General features: G+C 44.3%; 1 protein-coding gene across 1 annotated transcript in view; it reads right to left on the bottom strand.

Moving 5' to 3' along the window:
* The window catches only part of CPVL (carboxypeptidase vitellogenic like), a 103965-nt gene that overhangs the window by 6658 nt on the left and 75887 nt on the right, over positions 1-21420 (bottom strand). Inside the window, exon 12 of the mRNA XM_037041233.1 lies at positions 11764-11946. Coding sequence (XP_036897128.1) covers positions 11764-11946 — 183 coding nt within the window. The remainder of the gene's footprint in view (positions 1-11763; positions 11947-21420) is intronic.

The raw sequence follows: 21420 nt of genomic DNA, 5'->3' as shown, positions 1-21420 counted from the left end.
TGTTTTTCTTTTTAAGTCATTCTTTGTGGTTTCCGTGTTGAGCACTAGGAAATGAATAAAGTCATGGCAGTGAGAAGGATGTTATAAAACAGATGTGAGAAATGCTAGCTAAGGAACTGGGGGAGTACTATTTGCCAATTACAATGTTTCTTAATTTTCTGGTAAGACTCCCAGCAAAGCAACTGCTAAATAACTTCCCTTCCTCGCTGTTTCAATAGAAAAGTAACTAAAGTGAGGAGATTTGTCCTGTGTTGGAAAAAGATTCATGTTTTTCTCCCACATGGTCTAGGTCTTGCCTGCAAATCCATGCTGTAAGTTGAAATCTGTTTATTTTATTTAGTTACTTCTTATTCTGAGTCACTGTGGATGAGATAAGGTGCTGAAGGAATACATTTCTGATTTTTTTTGAGCTGCATGTTTTGGTAGCCCACCTTAGCACAGGATATCCCGAAAGAAAAATGCATCTGCATAAACAAAGCAGCACCAACACTTAGACATGACTTGTTGACTTGTTCACATCACCCTTTCATTGTGCCCACGTGGGTGGTAGTCTTTCAGTCTGATGGTAGTCAGAGAAGAAGATGAGAAAGTCAGCAAGAAATAAAAGGGCAAACCATGAATGGCAGACATGGGAAAGGCCACTAAGCCCACCTTCAACTTAACAAACCCAGGTGAAAAACGGCAAGAGACAAGTCCAAGAGTTGGTGATGCAATAGAATAACCAGAATTCTTATATTTAACTAGCTAGATGACATCGATTTTGAAAATGTTTTGGCATGATTGAATGAAGTTGAAGAAGCTCATCTTGTGGCGTCCTCAGTTCTGCCTTTAGACATTATTCTTAGAGAAGGGCTTACACTCAGGCATGAGGAGACAAGTGCAAGAAAGTTCATGGCAGCAATATCTGTAGGAGCAAAAAAGCTGGAAAGAACCCAAATGTCCAGTAGCAATGGAATGGATCGATAATATAATCATGCAATGGAATACTATGCAACAGTGAAAAAGAATGAAGTGCAACTGAACATATCAACTAGGTGAATCTCACAAAGAACTGAATAGCAAAAGCATTTTAAAACAAAATACACACAGAGTAATCCCTTTCTCTAAAATTAAACAGGAAAAGTAAAATATTGTTTATGGATATGTATATCTATAGTAAAACTATTAATTTTTTTAAATGGGAAAAAGATGATAAAAACAAAATCCAGGACAGTAAGGAAAAGGGTGGGATTGGGGAGGGCAAACTCATGGTAATATTGCATTTCCAAACTAGCTGATAAGTAATAAGGGTGTTCACTTATCATTGTTTTATCTTATACAAGTATTATACATATTCTTTGGATATTATTCAATTTTTAATTAAAAAAAATAAAAGAAAAACTACCTACTGATGCTGTCAAACTTGCAAAAACAAATCTGTAAGAAATTTAACATGTTCTCTCTCATTCTTTTTTCTTCTGCCCAACACAGAGGTGATGAGATGGGCCATATGGCTAAAAGCAGTAAGTGGGGAGGATATAGAGAAGTAATTGAACAGAAACAAAGGCAAAAATGGGAAGTCCCCCTCTGGAAAGTAGCTCAAAGAAGACAGAGCTGGTGCCAGAATCTAAACCTTGGGACTCTGGTTGCTGCATAAAAAAAAAAAGATTTTAGGAACTAAAACAAACACCCACACCTCCATGCTGACAGCAAAAGAGCAAGTTGCCAAACATTTGAGGGTTTTTTTTCTCAATTGTTTTTTACTCTCTAAATCTAAACTCCTATATTCCTCTTCTTCCTTGTTTCCATGTGTTAGAAGCTAAGTACAAATGGAAAAACAAAACCCAAAAGTCTGGGTGCGTCCTTTATTGTCAACAGGGATGGTTCCAATTATTGTTCAACCAGAAGGGGCTCGGTGCTTCAGAAGTACCGCGTTACTCAATTTAGCCACTTTCATTTGCTATTATTAGACTGCCATGCAGCAAAATGTGGAACACCTTCCAAGCCCTCTATTTCTTCCACCTCTCACCAAGCGAGTTTCCCTATTTCAGTGACGCTACAACCAGATACAATCACAGTAGTTCCATACCTTTCTGAGGAATAATGTTTAGTCCATTTGATTATCTGAGCCTTTAAAACATAGTATCTATTAAGGACTGTGTTAGAGGAAGAGCTTCTTGCCCCATGAAAACAGATTAATACTAGAAGCCAATAAAGGCAGTAGGAATAAATATTATATGTTATCCGGTGCCAGGTAGAGTGTCAAGTAATGTATAAGCATTATTTCAATTAACTCTAATAAGTAATGCTTCCATGAGAGAGGTAGGTACTCATATTATGCCTATTTCACAAATGAGGGATCTCTGGAGAGTTTAAGTGACTTGCCCAAGGTCACACAACCTGTAAGCGGTGGAACAGGCAGCAAACCCACATCTAACATGGTATCAGTCTCTTAGTCCCCGTGCTACAGTGTCACTGGAGTATGGTGACAGTAGAAGTAGCTAGACCTGCCAAGGTAAGAAACTAGGAATAAAATTCATGTCTACTTGATAGCTAAGCTCATAGCTTCTGCATCTAGAGTCACCAAAGTTGGTCTGTGCTTTGGGATGGGGAAGAAACTTAACAATTCAAATAATCTAGCACATGGGTTCTTGGTCTTTGTGTGCCATGGACCCCTATGGCTGTGGTCTCATGCAGCTCAGAGGCACCTCTCAGAATAATGGTTTTAAATATAATATATAATATATAAATATATAATATATAATATATAAACATATATAATATAACATTATATTGTATAAATATAATATACACAACATATAATTATATCTAATATCTAATGTATAATATTATATCATATTATATTATATATATTTAAATTTTTAAGTAAAATAGATCACATGTGAAACCCTTACATTGAAATTATCAATATAGTAAACAACTTATGATGTAGTCATATATATGAACATATTCAATAAGAGCAAACAGTGGATCTGACCACTACTGTGACTTGGGAGTAGGGATGGCCATAAATGTTGTTTCAAGGTATTTGCAACAGGGTATGTATTTGACATGAAAGTATTTCTGCTTTCTATTGGTGATAAAGTCGAAGGCACCACTAATGACACTGCGGGCCATTGCCTACATTCACAATGGCAGGAAATGCTAAATTTCATAATTCATAATGGCAGGAAATGCTGTTTTGGTTAGAGGTTAGTAAAAACAAAGCTGCGATCTTTTTTCCCTTCTAAGTTCACTGACCCTTTGAATCCTAACCACAGGCCCTAACCCCAGGTTAAGAATCCTTCTTAAAACCCTAGCCATCAGCTCGTGGAGGTGCTCGGTTTATTCCTGAAAAGACTTCGGTCTACATCGAGCGAGGCATTGGAACTTTTGCTTTGACGTGGAATTACTTGTGGCCGCCTAGAACATCATTTGATCAATTTTTAATATCCAGAGACAGATAATAAGGAAGGAATGCCCAGAAGCACATTCGCTGTGTCTGGTGGGCCACATCTTTGTGGAGCCCCCCTCTGGACGTGTTAACAGTAGACCCTGCTTGATCAAATTGTCTCTTTGTTGGAAAGTAACAAAGAGACACTATGACCTAAGGACTTTGCCCACCAGGGCCACATTAGTTCAGCGCAGGACAAAACTTGGCTGGGAAGAAGAAGCTAATGTTATGAATAAATAAAAGAGTTTTTCTTCAAGTCTAACTTACCTGTGGTCTATCAGTGTTTGGGGAAAACAAAGTCCACTTGTAACCCTACAATGCATGGCAGGGACTGAGGTCGAAAATTCGGTGTCAGGTTTTGGCTGAAGATTTCAGCAAACCAGAGCCACACCGGTGGACACCGTGGACCAGGGGACACTTTGCTCAATGCGATGCTTCAGCTCAATGGCTGGTTTGTTAGAAGCAAATCTAGGGTCTCAGGTTTCTGGTTGGCCGGAAAGTAAGTAAAATAGGTCAGGGTTTAGGAAACACTTTAGGCATCAGGATGGAAATTTATTCAAACATAAGCCCCAAAGGGTTCCTGCAAGATGAAGTCCATTTTAGTATCAACAGAGGGACAAACCACATCACAGCATAGGGTTCCCCCAAACGGCCAAGTAGAATTAGAATTCCCCAAGAACCTAAACACTGATTGCTGCTCAAATCCCATTCTAGACAAAGAAAGTCAGAATACCTGGGGACGGCGCCAGGAATCTGCATTTGTAAGGGCTGAGACCCACAGATTCAGGAAATGTAGTAGATTAACAATGGTCCCAAATTCTTTGCCATTCTTCCCATCAAAATGCTGCTGGCCTTGCTCTAGGGTTCACTATGACCCAATGAAGGCAATGGAAAAAAGATTCTGGGACTTTAGAAGCCTGGCCTTCAAAGGACTGGCATCTCTTGCTTCCCATTTTGGGGGAGGAGCTGCCATGCTGTGAAGGCCTGGCCAGGGCATTGCATGGTTAGAGGCCATCCTGAGAGAGCCCTGGAGGGGAGGTGACCACCTCGCATGGTCCAGCTTCAGCCAAACTCTCAGCTGAACACAGTTGTATGTATGACCTCAGCCCGTGTCATCTGAATCAGAAGAACCACCCAGCTGAGCCCATTCCATCCACATAATTGTGAGAAATAATGAATTGTTGGTGTTTAAGCCACTACATTTTGGTATGATTTCTCATTCCATAATAAGTAACTGAAAAAAACATTTGCTGACAACACTCTATTCTTTTTTCCTTGAAAGATCTGCTGTTCTTATCTTGGAATCTTGACATGAACTAAAAAGCAAGGCTGGATTCATCTTTCTAATGTGGACAGGACACATAATCATACTGCTAGCTCAGGTGGAAGCTTACCTAATACAAACAAAGGAAGACCAATCCCCTATGGTCTTAGGTAAGGCCCCGGCCCCTGAGAGCTTGCAGCTACATCATCCAGTGGCCCTTGTGATAAACACGGGACTCCACCACCAGATCCCCATCAAGGATGCACTTGCTGCTCAGCTGTGGGGAGTGCCTTCAGCAGAAAGCCTCCAGCTGCCACCTCCTTTGGAGTCTGCCTCAGCTGCAGAGCGTAGTCTTCCCTAGAATGAGGCCTTTCCTGGGCAGCCCACATTTGGAGCCTGAGAGAGGTGGGGATGGCCAGGCCTGGTTGGTCTGACCTGGTGTGAAACCCTGATGGAAAATCCCCCCTGTGGAGCTCCCTGCAAGGTTGGCCAGGGATCAGGAGGCTGTATCACAGCTGGATTTTCCCCTGTGCCACTGCTGCTTCCTGCCCCTCCTTGCACAATGTCAGTCACTAATGAATGCCTTGGGTCCCCCTCGTGGCCTCGACGCTGGCTTCCGGAGGTCCAACCTGTGACTGCCATGGGGCTAGCAGGTGTTATTATTAAGGATGTGGGGTAGGTGTGGTTTGATTGCTGCGTTCTGGTTCTCTGGCCACAGACTGGTTCCCTTAAATGGACAGAAGAACGCTCCCCAGGTCTAGAAGATGGAGACAAAGAACTCATGAATCAGGACTTCTGTCTTTGTGGAAGGAAACAGGGCTGGGAGAGAGATGAGGATTCTGTTGAACGGTTTCTGTAACAAAGCCAAAACATTTCCCCAGGGAATTAGCTGCATTTGGTAATCATGGTCTCAAATCTGTCTAACAGTTGCGTTCCCTCATTACATACTGTCTTAAATGCTCATTCCCTCTCAGCCAGTCACATTTATTGCTCTTTGCTTACTCTGATTTGGTCAATGCAATCAAAGACACGCTGAAGACCTTCCTGGAGCTGTAATTTCCTTCAGAAATAGTTCATAATGCTCCCAAAGCTGTTTAAAATCCTACAAAAGTGAATTGTCAGTAGGAAGTCCAACAAAGGCAGGCAGCCAGGTCTCTGTCATTCCCTCCCTGGATTATCCATGGGAACACTCAAATCCTCATCCGACCTTCCCTTCTGCTCAAAGCACTGTGGTTATCCTTTTCTCAGACTCTTGGTTGTATGTAGTCAATGAAACATAGTAAAGGCTACGTTAGTTTTAGAAAATCACAGCTAGGAATCTGGAGTTATGCTTTCTGTCTGCGTATCATATTTTCCTCCTCCTCCTCCTTGTATGCACCCCTCTTTTTTTAGGGGACAAATTATTCCATGTGGACTGTATGTTCTGCCAAAGACTGTGTACCACTGACACTCCACCCTACCAGTGTCACCACCACATCCTACACATGTGGCCCACTTCTGGGCAATCAGAATGTCCCACCCTTTACAGTAACTCCAGTGCCCTCTCAGGTTCAAAGGCACCACGGTGCAGGGGAGGGGTCCATTTGGGTTGCCAAACCTTAGATATGACTACTATTTGAAGCCTTAAGCAAGTTCCCCAGAGGAAACTTCCACTTCTTCATTTATGAATTAGTAAATTCAATCATGTAATTTATAAGGGAGCTACTATAACAGGGTGCAGCCAAGGGGGTCCCCAAATGGGGATTTGTAATGGGGTCCAAAACTCAGGGTGTTCAGGAAATATTAGAAAAATATATACATACAGGATGTCCTCACCCCCACAAGTTTGAACTGCGGATGGGACGCATGGAGCAGGGCCACTGAGACTTGTTTCGAATGGCAACAGTTTTGCAGATAACCTCTAGAATGGTCATTTAACATATCTATTAACCTTTAACTGGTTTCACAGATATGTTAAACGGCTGTGGCCCTGCCTTGAGCCAAGGGGATGGGAGCGACTTCAACCCACGATGTTAGGGGGAGGCAACTCCCCCTGGTTACAGCACCTGCCTGAGAGCTTGGAGATGATTGGCTCCACACCACGGGGCCATGCCTCCCGGGACTTACTATGGCAGCCCAGAAAAGCTGGAAGAATAGAGGAATGCTGGCAGGTGTAACTGACTGGGGGAGGAGTCAGAAATGGTGTGTCCGAGGAAGATGGGTGCTGGGATTTAAACCCAGGCACAGCAGCCATGCGGCGTCTTTTTGGGACCGTGCAGCTTGGGCAGAGAAGAACCATGGACTTCTATTTCTTTTTCTAAGATACAGTTCCCTGGACTGGGCAGAGGGGTAAGGAAGGACCGTGCATTTGTGGGTATTCTAAAGGACTTTGGGATCTCAGTGAAGACATTAAGTCATTTCTCTTGTTTATATAACTCTTTGAATAAATAATCTCTTTCCTTTTCACCAATTTCTGGTCTTGAGAGACGTCTTTCCCTGGTGGTGGACAAGGCAAACTTAGTATGGGGTGAGGGCCCCCTGGAGCTCAAGGGTGGGTCCATTCAGCAAAAGTATATCGTTCACCACCCCCTCTGCCCCCACCGGGATCTATTCTGTAACACTACCAGATTTCCATAACGTTGTGAATGAAAAAGTGTCTGGGAAGCCACGGGCCAAGGGCTTGCGGATGCCCCTTTGGCCTTCCCAATGGCCCTGTGCGGCAGCTGAGCTGGTTTAGGATCCACAGAGCCAGAAACTGGCCCGGAGCTGGTAAATGGCATTCAAACCAGGTTTGTGCGACTCCGCAGTCTGCCTTCCTCTACGATGCCAAACCACCTGCAATGGTCCCATTTTGAGGGCGATGGGCTCTCTCCCTTTGGTTCACCTGCACATAACCTCCAGCTAAAGGTCTCATTCCTTTTGGAGTCTCAGGAGAAAGGCCCGGAGGGGAGGGATGCAGACCCTAGGCCCGAGGGCTTCATAAGCCAGGCCCTGGGGAGGGTCCAGCTGTAGGTGCTCAGGGCATGCTCCGCAGGGGCAGGAGGTGGTCTGCTGTGACGCCAGCAGCCAGGCTTTCCCTGTGAACACCTAGCTGGTAGTGGGTATGGCCCCACAGGAAGCGCCATCTCTCAGACAGGAATCGGTCCATCAGAGGAGGGTGTGTGTGCGTGTGTGTGTACGGTAGGTGTGTGTGTTTATCTATGCCTATAAATATATGCCCCGAAGACCACTATACTATTCTACCCTTCTTGCTAACTGAGCCTCTCTGGGCATTAATGAAAAGTAGATATTTCAGTTATTTCTCCAAAGATGTCTTAGAGAAAACTCAGTCCAAACCTGGCATTTTACAGACACACTGAGGCTTAGAAAAGGCCACTGCCCTAGGCGACATCATAAGGCCATGCCCAGTTTTTAGAATGCTACAGATCTCAAAGGCTCGGCACCTCTAGGCAATGCCCACTGTGGGGCAACAAACTACCTCCCCCCTTCGCCTGGCCGCTAAAGGCCTGCTGCAGCTGCCTTTGGTTTTCCTGGGCATCGCTTGACAGGAACACGTGGGGACGCTTGCTCTCTGCCTCGAGCACCCTGTTTCTCTCGGGGAGAGCTGTCACTCCTCTAAGTAGACATTTTAAGTAAGCATCCAAAGACAAGTCTACTTTGGTTTCGATTTTTAAATTAAGAGCTGTGGAGTTTGGCAGGGAGTGAGGTTTCCTGTTTGGCAGACACACACGCATGCTTCTGTTTTGTGCGTCTCATGTTGAAAAGCGAGGCCATGGCTAAGGTCTGTTGTTTGCCTTATCGGACGCCTGACATTTGGACAGTGTCCTCCGTCCAACCCTCACAGAGAATGCCTTTGTTAACGCCAGGGCGCTTTCCCTCCTGCATTCTGCCCTCATCTCCACCCGCCCCCCTCACTCTCTGCTGAGCGTTACCGGGCAGGAGCTCCGCCAACATTTTAAAATCACCTACATAAAATGCAGATCCCTTGACATGTGGTGAAACCCTCCCTATCACAAACATATGTGGGCCTTGCTTCTTTTGTTACCCACTTTTTGGCAGCCAGAGGAGTGCCATTTCAGCTCTCAGTGGGTTCTGCATTCATGAGAAGGGTCCTCAGGCTTTCTTGTGATATCTGCCACAAGTTCCTGAGCGGTGGCCAATCTCTTTTCTCACCTCGGTGACACATGCAGCCACAATCTGGTCTCCCCAGCTGACGCTCTGTGCACAGAGCTGAGTAGGACACGTGCAATGCCAGGCCCTAGAGTGCTCACAGGCTGGGCTGGGACAGCGACTCACAGGTGGCAGAGGTAGCCGACAGGCTGTAAGACGTGCTGAGTGTGTGCTCAAAGCCATCGTCCTTGGGAAGCAGTGCAGCAGATGGGGGACAGGTGACATACCCGCTGCTCCCTGGCTGCACAACATGCAAGTCTGCCCTTAATGGCCTAAACATGAGTATTTCAACTTTTCCCTAAGAGCTGACTTTCCATCAAACATCTTCCCTGACCTTGACTTTTATCATTTATGGGTTGGCTAAAAAGTCTGCTTAGCTTTTTCCATAAAATAAAAGACACATTTTTCATTTTCACCCATAACTTCATTCTTTGGATATTTGAGTATGTTGGCTCTCTCTGGCCATTGGCTTCTAGTGGGTAGAGGCTAGGGGTGCTGCTAAACATCTTCCAGTGCATAAGACAGCCTCACAGAGAAGAATTATTTGGCTGAAATGTCAACAGTACCAAGAAACTTCATAGACCACTTTCAACACACTTGCTCAGTCACAGCACCTTCTCCATACACTGCACAAATCTTTTTTTTGCGTTCAGCTGCATTTTTACTTTTCTTGAAATAATAAAGCATAATATGCAAAAAATGTTGCACATTTTCTTCCATCTTTAATATTAAAATGGTGGCACAAAAATGCACCAATTTTGATGTTTTTTAATAAAGTGCACACTGATATGACAGCTCACACAATACAGTCTAACAAAATTGTTTCCAATGAAGCTGAAGACAACTAAACACCACTAGACCCACTGTATGGAAAAAACTAAATGAACGTTTCGGCCAACCCAATATAATTTTCCTCTTGTTATGTACATTCTTTACAAGTGATGCAGGGTAATAATGATAACAACAGTACTAGCAAATATTTACTATGAGTCAGGTACTGTGCTAAGCTTACTAGCTTATTGAATCCCTTCAAGAATCTGATGAAAATAACATAGACTGTTGTTTAAGAAATGGATCATAGTTCTGAAGCTTTCAGTTCTAGAGCTGAGAAGTCCACAAGATCAAAGTGCTAGCCAATTTGGTTCCTGGTGGGGTCTCTTCCTGGCTCCCACACTGCTGCCTTCTTGCTATGTCTTCACCTGGTAGAAGGGGTTGGGCAGGGAGCACAAGTAGGCTTTCCGGGTCTCTCCTTATAAGGACGGTAATCCCATAGAATCGGAGTCCTGACTTTATGGCCTCATTTAACCTAATTACCTCCTGTCTGCCCTACCTCCAAATACCATCACATCTTAAGCTAGGGCCTGGACGTATGACTTTGTGGAGACACACTTCAGCCCACAGCAAGGAGGTACTGTTTCTACCCCTATTTTGGGGAAGAGGCAATTGGGGCACAGAGAGGTAAGAAACTTACTCAAGGTCATGTTGCTATAGAGTGGAAGATTTGGAATGCAAATCATGGTCTTCCTGACTCAAATACTCATGTCTCTAACCACTGCCTTATACTGTTTCTATATATGTATTGGTGTATGCAATAGTTGATTCCGGGCAAAGAGACAATAAAACCAATAAACTACCATGAAGTTGTAGTTAAGGGGCTGGAAACCTGCATGCAGCTTTAGGGAGGCAAAATTGACGTTGACATAGCACTTTCCGTCTTCTCTCCAGAATCCCTTGCATGTAAACAGACACTCTTTCCTGCCCTTCCCTGGCCCCATTTTCAGACCTCACACATGTGCTGCCAGAATCGTTTCTGTTGAGTTATTTAGTTTGCCATTCCACCAGTCTTTAATCCTTGGCATAATTTATCTTGATTTAGAAACTATAACACTATAACTTTTCCAAGGTGGAGTTTCCTCTCACCCGAGCCCAGAAATATGTCTTTCAACTGTTTCCTTTGTCCAAGGTAGTTAACATTCTGGGCAATACCTACATTTCTTACCTGTTATTCAGGGGTTAGAATGGCTGGAGTTGTGGACAGAAAGCTACCCTTTTTTCATTAGAACACACATCATTTTACTTGATCTATCATTTCTTCCAACATAAATGAGTAATACATATTATAACCCAGTAACCCCCAAGAAATTCTTTGTGAACTCTCATTTATTATCTCAAAGCAAAGTACTTTCAAGGAAGTAAGCGTCTGATTAATTTCTGTTGGGAGCATGTATTTGCCTCATGGAAAATTCAAGCATTTAGAAGCTGTAATTCCAAATACCCAGAAAGGCAGAATTGAGGTCCCAAAGTCGCCTCAAATAAAACATTGTGGGGGAAAACAGTCAAGTCCAAAAGATTTCAATTTCTTGTCTTGACTGAGCAAAGGCTCACTGAAGGGCTTTCTGAATTTCTCCACAAACTTTCTGGAGGTGAATGGTGTAATCTTCATGTAATCACGGGAAACCCTGCACCTCCTTGAGGGGCTGAGACCCACAAACCAAAGGCACAGGGACACCCCCAAAGTGGAGGTCACACTAGGGCCATGATAGTGAGATTTTGTCCTGGGCTCCATGTACAATGTCTGCATATGATCCCAGATTTGCCAGCAGAGATCACATCCACCCTTCTTTCTATAATTCTTTCAAGTTTCCCTTTGTCCTCAGATAGACTCATTCTTTCCATAATGATTCCCCCTCTGGGGCTAAGGATTATCTTTTTGATTGTTGAACCAGACCTACCTACACTTTGGCCTTGATACTTCAGTACAGACTCAGACCATTCTCCTCTTGTAGAAAGCAGACCGCAGAAGAAACATTTTGGCTGACATGACTCTGCTTGAGGCCAGCCAGTCAGGCTCTCAGGCTTTGTCATCAATCCCACTGTCCTAGTCCCACTACCCACAGGCCCCACGGCGTTTTCATACCTGATGGAAGTTACCCACTTGCTTCACATAACCAGCCACATCCTGATCAGACTTAAAGATCTTCCAAATCTTTCTTTCTGCTTTCCTGTATTCCTGGGATCCTTTCCAATTTATGGTGTTCAAATAGCGCTCAGTCAGGGACGCCATCGCGAGGATGTCCAGTTGGCCATTGTACAAGAGAACCTAGATGAAATTGAGGCAGATGAAAATGTAGGATTTAGTAAGCGAAGCCAGAGACTCTATCCAGGTAGAGAAGGTACGCATGCACAGGTGCACACTTGAGAGAAAAGGAACCTCCGTGAGCTTGTCTGATGCAGGCGGTGCTCAGAGAGGCCAGTCCCACAGGACAGTGGGGTCATCTTCTTCCAGGTGGCCACACACACCGGCAACCTGAAATAAACTCCAGCCTTACCTCAACCCTTGCATTGGCCCAAAAGTTTGACTTCTCCTAGGAATCTACATAAAGGCCTCTTTTGGTTGCAAAAGTGTTTGCGCCGTGTTACTCAGTGACGTCACGCGCTTGGATGCATGACTATGTCAAAGAGGACAGTCATTACCACATTTTAGTGGGACTGAGGAATGCCACCCCTTAAGATCTTCGTGCAGCCTGCCTTTCGCTAACTTGGCGTTCAGACCCCACGGTAGCTGGTGGGCTGGACCTTCCCTGGAAGGTTGCTAACCCATATTTCTCTCCTTTCCCACATTGATTTCACAGTGGCAGCTACAATCCTCTGAGGCAGATAGACAGGTGCAGGTGCCTCACATTTGTTACTTGTTGGAGATGACTGCGTCAGCCATGAAACTTCCAAGACCTCCTTTTCTTAACTAAGATAGCCACTTATCAACCGTGAGAAATGCCCTATCTTCCCAGAAACTAACTTTTTTTTTCTCAACTCTGGTGAATTGCGAAACTCCCAGGACAGTGTAGCGTGGCTCTACTCTTCAGAGGAGCAGTGATCCATTTTCAACAAAAAGGTGCTAAATGTGGGGAACTTTTGTCCCAGTAATCCCAACTTTTGAAGTGTACTTTATGAAAATAAGCCCAAATAAGTGAAAAAAACCCCACATAACTCTATTGATTAGTCTCATTGCAATGAGAAGCTAGCACACAATCTAGAAGTTCCGAAATTAGGGAGTGCCGCAGCGAAGGGAGCTGTGCAAGTTCTCTGGGACAGCGCAGAGCCGCTTACAATGCCTGAACCGCGAACAAAGCTGAAAGTACTCGTCACAACAGTGCTGAGTGTGAAAGTCACAAGTCAAATATCCATCGCAATTATGATCGGCTAAAACAGGTATACACATTCACAGATACAGAATGAAACTCTCAAAAAAATGAATGCAGTCAGTTCATGAATGTAGGTGGCGGAAATTTCAGTAATTTTCTCCTTTGTCTTCTACGCTGCTTAGGCTGTTTTCATGCAACTAACACAATATTAGTGCCGTGAAGCACCGTCACTCTGTCTCCAGCAGGGAGGTTTGGCTCAGCCCCATGGACCCTTTGATCTATTTGGAAGCTCTGGTTTGGCTCAAGCAACGACCTTTGGTTGAATCCTCAAACTGGATATAAAATGTTTCGCTGCCTGTGTTTCCATCTCTGCCTTCCTGGTGTAGGCTTCTTGAAAGGCTTACACATAATTAAACAGCCTGGGACCTTCACACACTGCAAATCCTCAAGCAGCGCGGGCCAGGATTGGGCTGGAGATGAAAGGGCCCTCAGCCTCCGCTGCAAGAACATGGGGTCTTTCATGTCATCCCTCACCATCACCACCTCTCCTCCCCTCAGCAGAAACCCAAAGGGGAAAAATCCCAGTCGATTTAAAGCATCTTTAAAAAACTCACCTCCCCCATCACAATCAAAATGTGCATTGTTTATACAAAGACATTGCCTCAAAGACCTTGAGTCCTTGGGGCCCAGACAAAACCGCCACAGCTGTTTTGCCAACAGTATGGAAACAATTATATATGATCTGTACCAGCAAACAAGGCTTAAATGCTTCACCATTCTAGGAAGGCCTGATTATAGCTGATTAACGAAGATAATCATCTATAAAGCAATCCCTCTGTTAGACCTCAGTGAGAAGAAGCTGACGAGCCAGCAAATGCATGAGCGTCTCTGGACGTTTTCCTCTCCGTGGGACATGGAGTGTGTGTCTTTCTGAGCATCTCTTGTGGCTGCTCACTATGATCAGTATATTTTGGAATTGATTTAAGGGATTTCACTCAATCGATGTCATCTTTAAGGGATGAAAACCCGCAGAGGACAGCAAAAACAGGCTCCGATGTAAAGCATTTGAGGGCATGTTTGTTGAACTGAATGGAAATGAAACCCATCGTGAGCTGTGTCCCTGGTTCCTCCAGACTTGTCATAAACTGGAGCATTAACTCCCTTGAATGAGGTAGTGATGGGCTGAACTGTGTAATTTTGTGCATGTGATGTGTGGAAGGCCCACCTTTGGGTGACAAAGGGAAATCCTTCTGTGGCAAAGCAAGGAGAAGATTTTTAACTTCTAAAGGGCACATAAGTCAAATGCAACCAAAAAAAGAAGGCAGATTAATGATCAAGTGAAGTGATTTCAGAGCTGGCATTTAAGGCTGCAAGCCTTAAATGTAAGAATTCTTGAGCTTTTGCTTTTATTTAAATGTCTCATTTACTCTGGTCAGCCCCTACAGGAATATCCCAGTTGTCTCTGGGGCTGGGTAAGTGGGCAAGATAACCCAGGATGCAGTGCCAGTGAGTTGAAAAGCCAAGTAGGCGGAATGCTGGCCTGGGTGGTCCTGAAGCCCACTGGCATGTGTGGGCAACCCAAGTCCTGAGAGTCAGAGACATTCGAAGACAAAGCACAAGCCCTGGTGGGCTGGCCAATAATGTAGGGTCTGCACGCATACATTTGCTTTGTTTCTTCTCTGTAGGGTGACCAGCTGTCTCAGTTTGTCCTGGGCTATGGAGTTTCCCAGGATGCAGGACTTTCAGGCTAGTTCTGGGACAGTCTGGGGCAAACCTCCCCCTGAGGCTTGCTGGTATTTTAGGCAACAGGGTCTAAAGACAGAGTGGAGACAGACATGAATGCAGCTCTGAGCTCCACTTCCCTTGTTGGTGGTGAGTCTAACAAAACACGGAGTAGGAATGGGGCTGGAGTTGGTTGACCAGGCAGCGCCCACAACACATCTTCACTTGCCTCTCTGGTCAGCTGGGAGGCCTCCTTTTAGAGAACTTTCTTTTCTATTAGCACTTAGAGAGCTGACTTCTTAGCTTATGCAAAGACATGGAAAAACATTCCTTATTAAAAAACCAATGAGAAATTGGTGCTCTATAATTACTATAAAAAGATGCTTCCCACTTGGGAAAAGAAAACATCAAAATGCAAACAGTAAAGGTAGTTTAAGTATGGCTGATTCATTTTAACCTGTTTCCTAGTTTTTTTTTTGTTTTTTTTTTGGTAAATGTGGTTAAGATGCTTTTATAATGAAAAAATAAATAAAACAAAACAATAACAGTAAGAGGTTGGGGACCTCCATCCAGCAAAAAGACGGGCTTCGCTGCAGAATAGTTTGTACAAACACAACTATTACCAGTTCTCAATTTTTCATGACAACTAGGTTAAAAAAAAGGCATAACTTTAGTTCATTCACAGACAACCCTAAAAACTCATTCCAGAATTCAAGCATTCATGAGGGAGGGCTCTAGGTCATTTGAATTACAAGTATCGTGGTTCTTTTTTTGTCAAAAGGCAGAGATGAGAAAAGCATTTTCATTATGTTCCTTTCTCTTTGAAGTGCTTTCATGGGTGTATGGCTTTGTGCTCCCACTGCTTCATGAGGTCAGGATGAGAAGCGTTACCTGGCGCACCTCCAGAGCAAGGTGGCAGAGTACATCCAAGATCACGAACTTCCAAACTTCTACCTGGAACTCCTTCAGCAAGGACCCGAATTCCTTCCAACCAATGAGTATGCACTGACTCCCCACAGCTAAATGCTCCACACCTCTGGAAACAGACGGCTGGTTGGGCATGACATAGCTCCTATCTTCAGTTCAGAAACACTTTAGGTCTGTTTGTCCAAGTCTGATGACGCACCTCCATCATTTCTCACACTGGCTCTGTGGACAGCAGTGTACGCAAGGGCATCGCTCAGCTGGTGACAGATGCCTCCCTTCTGTGGTAGGGAGTGGCCTTGATGAAGCAGCTGTGGAATAGCATCAGCTCCTAGCAAAGGAGTCTCACGTAGCACTCCATCCATCTACAGCCCTCGCACAGCGCCCATCACCCCATAAACCATATCGACACTCGGAAGGTATAGTCAGCTGCTCTCTTTAAAGGCTTTCTGTCATGCTGTGTAGGGACTGTCTGCTGCTGTGGTTGCCCAGGTCCACTTCTCCCTCTCATGAGGACTGTACTCAAATCCCTCGAAGGGCACAGCCCAAGTGGAGACTGTCAATCAGAGTCCTTTCTTTTCTGTGCCAGAGAGGAGCATGGGACTGAAGCTAGGATTCCCCAGTGAATCTGCCCGTTAGTTTTGCCACCTGGATCCCCAGAATTTTCCCTGGTCCCTATCTTTCCTCCTTCCAGGCCTTTAGGTTTTCTTCGAATTCTGTGATCTATTATGTCTTTGACTCAATTTCTTTCATGCTTCAAGTCACCAGAGTTGTTTCTGTTGCGAACAGCATGACATGCAAACCCATGCACCATCAGACCCATAAACGTAGGCCTCAGCAGCACGCAGTCATTGGGACCCCTGGGACATGTAGCCTAACCTCCATGAGCTTCAGTTCCCTTTCTCTGTTGTGAAAGTGGTAAGACCTACATCTCGTTGCAGTGAGAACTAATGAGGTCATGTACATACAGTTCCTAGTACAGTGCCTGATACCAACTGGGAGTTTAGTGAGTGTTAGGTCAGCTTCTGCCTTATTTCATAATTTGATAATGGCTCAGCAAAGCTCTTCTTCTGAAACAAACCTCGGAGTGTGTGTGGATGGTCCTATTGTGCTCCATACTTGGTTGCCAAGCTCACTCCTTCAGACAAAGGCCCACTGTAGGAGGAAGTCCAGCCAGGGTAAACCTGAACTCTATGTATTCACCCTCCTGAAATACACACCTTTCACTATGTCTTCCACACATTTGGGGGTCCACTGCATCCCAGAAGTATTTTCTTGGTAATCAGAGCCATAGTCCACTAATTACTCTTTTAAAAGAACGTTTAGTGTGGAAGCATGGGATTGAAAATCACAAGGAATTTTCCCATATTTAAATGCTAGAAAAGTATGGTAAAAGCAAAGCTCTTCAAATGACATTTTGAATAAGAATTGAACTCTCATTCTTATTATGTTACAGGAACTGTGTTAACCACTTTACATCTACGGTGACTTCAAAACACCCCCAGAAGGCTGGTATTATTTATTCTTTTTCCGATAAGTGGAGACAGAGATGCAGGGAGCTGAGCTAACCAGTAACAAAGGCTCAAGGGCAGGTCTGCCTGCATCCAAAGTGTGTGCTTCTAACCTCTCCTCCACACTGCCTCACTGCCTTAAGTCACTGCCTTGAAAAGAACATTTGGATAGGTGGCATATTCCTTATTCATAATTCCACATGCAAGGGGCAAACCCAAAGATTAGTGTGACTCTGAATATAGGACACAAGTTTATAGTTAAGAGCACAGGCCCTGTGACTGGGTTTGAATCATAGCCCTGCTACTTGCTAGGAGGATTATCTCAATTAACTCACCCAGCCTGTCTAGAGTTCAGTTTCTTCATCTGTACAATGGGTATAAAAGAGAAACATACAGGACAGAGAGTCACTGGGAGAACCACATAATGTAGTGTACATACAGCTTTCTGCATCCCAGGCACAGAGTAAATGGTCCAGAGTACAACATACCTGTGCAAACAGCTCTATAATCTCCAAATGAAATGTTACCTGTGGGTTACGATGGTGATTTAGAATGTAGTTAGAATTCTAACACAACTGCATGAGGTCAGGAATTTGGTAAAACGAACTGCAGGGGCTTATGTATGTACGTAGTATGCAGACAGAAGTCTTGGCTCAGCCTGGCCCAGCCCTGGCTAAGCCTCCCAGGACATGTGCTTACTGGGTGACTTTGACATGTTATCTAGTCACTCTGAATCTCAGCTTTCTCCTCTGGGGAGTGTAGAGTGGAGTGTACATCGCAGAGTTCTTAGGAGGGCCATGTGAGATACGAGGTGCAAAAATGTCCTACAGCCTACAGAGCAGGATCTTGTCAATGTTTTTGTTTCTCCTTATCAAGGATAATATGAAAATTACATTTCCACAGTGGCATGCAGAGGTTTGAAATTGGCTACCTGAGGCCTTGCAGATACATCCATTGAGTCTCTATAGCGTTTTTGTCAGTGGTGTTCTTGCAATTAGATGCCAGCATTCCAATACTGGGAGACCTGACTGAGCGGGGCCACCATGAGCGCTGGGCACTAGCTGCCTCCCTTAGACACAGCCCCTCCCCTTCCGTAGTGGTTCCCCACCCCCACAGAGGTGCAAGGGCCATTGTCACGTGCTCAGTGCTATTGCTCTTGTTTTTCTTAAAAGAGAAAAATATTTCTCTGTATCCAAGTCTTTGTCATAGGCAAAACAGAAAGATCAATAAGCCCCAATCCAACACTCATCATTCACTTCATTTCCTTCCTGGATCCATAAGCAGCGAGTTTCACTTCCGTCCAAAATGAAAGGAAAGTGGCCTTTTGTCTGAGTAGGAGAAGAGAGCATGGCTTACACAAGGAATATGTTGTGTTTGTTTGCTCTGCTCATACGCAATCTCTACTTACACAACAGCAAATATTTATGAAGCGCCCAAGGACTGGGCTCTCAGGGGACAGATAGGAAAAGATGTGACACTTGCCCTGGTGATGCTCCAGACTTTTTTAATTTTTTTTTTTTTTTTTTTTTTTTTACTTTTCTAAACAGTGAGAAGTCAGAAGAGGAAAGGCAAGTAAGTGCGCTCTCTCCTTCTCTAAGCTTTCCTTGCAGGAGGGGTCACTAGAAGTCTGTTTCACTTACATCTTTCTGTAACCTAGTCATTGTGACACTTTAGACCACAACCTTGTCAAGTTCTGGATGTGTACAAATCAGCAGTTTATCTATAAATTTGACTCTGTCAGAAAACAACAACAACAACAAAACTTTTCTCAGGAAAGACCTAACGAACAGAATCAGATGATGAAGAACCCTTATGTTACATACTGTATGCCTCTAAGAAGTATTTTTCTGGGCATATATAAAGCACCCAACTGTGTTAGGCCAAAAATCTATCTGTCAACCGATTTACCTGCAGATTCAACCCAAAAGATCCCACGCCCTCAGAACTCAGACTGACTTCAGGAAGTTAGGGGGAGCCACACGGTTGATACCCAAAGGGGAAAAGAGACACCTGTGCTTCCTGCGGCCCCTGCACACCTGAGTTCTTGAACGAAGAAGTTGGGGCCAGAGATGTACACAAATGTGCATTATACTACATATTGAACATTTTATTGTTGCCAGTTAAAAGCATAAGACTGAAAATAAATCATGTGAGGGCTCCTTGCTGACCTAAACTTTAACTTCTTTTTCAGTCCAAATCAAAACACTCACATTACTCACAGAGAACACAAGACTGTTCCCTCTATTCGCCTGCTTACTCCACCACTTACTGGGAAAATCACTGAAATGCCGCAGAAGGAGGCTTCGGTCTCTCGATGCAACAGGCAAGCAAACTGCTTTTGTGAGAAGGCTGGGTTTTTGCTGTTGCGTTTTCAGACCAGAGATTTATGCTTAGATTTTGGCTCACTTACAACCCATCATAATACTTTGCAGACAAAGTTATACTCTTTTCCCAATGATCTAGTGACCTTAATCTCTAATATTTTGTGGTTTCCTGTTTGGGGAAATGATTGAGCAGCAGCCTAAGCTTTTCCAGGCGGCCCGGTGTTCCCAGTTGGCCACTATCTGTCTTCGTTTTGAATGTTCTCCTGTTCACCAATCAAAAAAAATTTTTTTAAGGAGTTTCCCTACAGATGCTAAATCAATGAAACTCCTACAAAGCGGCCCTCCACACTTCCTCTTCTGGCTGCCTTACTTATCTTTCTTGTGTTACAAACTCCTACAGGGCCAGGAGTCCTTTCTGCCTGAAGAAATTAGCATGCCCCACCAGGGTCTTTCTTCTGAGCAGAAGGGAATTAATTTCACTAAGATCCATCTCAGCCTTGGGTCATTCCCAAGGGTTTCTCCAAAGCTCAGCTGCCAAAGAAAAACTGAACTTTAGCTGAGGGGTACAGGTTCCAGAACCGCTCCCGACCGGGGGCAGAGCAGTTATCTTTTCACAGACAAGGCCTCCGCCCCAGCTGCCCATCGCTCGCACTTTTTGTGTGAGCCCTTCCCCCTGGCGATTTTGCAGGAATAGAAGGCAGTAAAAATGCCCAGGAAGCCTGAGTCCCCAGGGTCTATCCGGAGAAGACTGTGATCGAAAATAACGCAACCATTGAATGAAACAGTAGTCACTTCTGCCACCAAGTTAGGCTTGAAAAGGGATATATTTTGCTTCCAAGTTTAAGGAAAAGAAAAGACAATGAAAGAGGGAAAATGAACTTGGGATAAACACCCCCATGTGCCTGCCATTCGTTTACCAGCCGGTTTTGCCAAGAAGCGTAAAGAAAAATGAGAACGGAGCAAAACAAGGTTGAGAGAGTGTACAGCGATTGTACAAACAATGTCTCTCAGCCAAAGAAAATTATGCCTGCTTTCTTGCAACTTAACTCTAAATAATTTCATTGCTTTCAGAGGGGAACAAGAAGCAAAGCCAGCTTGAAAAAGATCCAGCAAGTTCTCACGCCACCTCAGGGATCTCGGAAAACAAATTAACTACCCAGAACAGCACACTTCAAATCACTTTTAATGATGACCAAGAGTAATAGTTTGCCCCCAGTCTGAGTGGAACAGTGGCCGGGGCCCACGCCAGGGCTCCTTTGCTCTGCCTTCTCCTTGCAGAGTCTGCCCTCGGAGCCCTTTCCAGGTCTGCTCGCCCCTCAAGCATCTCCTCTGATCATCGTCTGTAACTGGATTCTGAAAACCAGCAGTGTCCAGGAGCAGGCCTGCCACTCCCCCGGACCAGGCTCTCCTGGGACAAATGTCCTCCCTGGTTGTTAGGATGTCAGCTTCAAGGCCACAGCAAGGGTCACATCCAAAGAGTGACCCTTGCTTGCCAACGTTACTATCCTATGGACAGGTAGGCCAAAAGGCCATTTCTTTCTCCTCCCTCATCATTAAAGGGACCTAACACACATCACACACAATCTACCCACAAGAAACAGCCCCACAGAGCAAACAAGAAGTGCTGTCATTTCTAATAGTTAAGTCTAGAGCTATTAATCCACACTGAACAATACAGTAGCCACTAGCCACATGTGGCCAGTGGGCACTTGAAATGTGACTACTCCCAAATGAGATATGCGATAAATCTATGAAACCCACTGGATTTTGAAGACATTACAAAGAAAAGAATGTAAAATATCTCAATGATTTCTTAATATTGATTGCATGTTGATATGATAATATTTTGGATATATTGGGTTAAAGAAAATGTTACCCAAACTAATTCCACCTATTTCTTTTTGTCTTTTTCATGTGCCTTCTAAAAAATTTAAATTTACGTGGGTAGCGT

The sequence above is a fragment of the Sturnira hondurensis genome, unplaced genomic scaffold, assembly GCF_014824575.4.
Source record: "Sturnira hondurensis isolate 20B ecotype Veracruz unplaced genomic scaffold, ASM1482457v3 Scaffold0002840, whole genome shotgun sequence".
Classification (NCBI taxonomy): domain Eukaryota; kingdom Metazoa; phylum Chordata; class Mammalia; order Chiroptera; family Phyllostomidae; genus Sturnira; species Sturnira hondurensis.
This window is presented reverse-complemented; position numbering and strand designations above follow the sequence as displayed.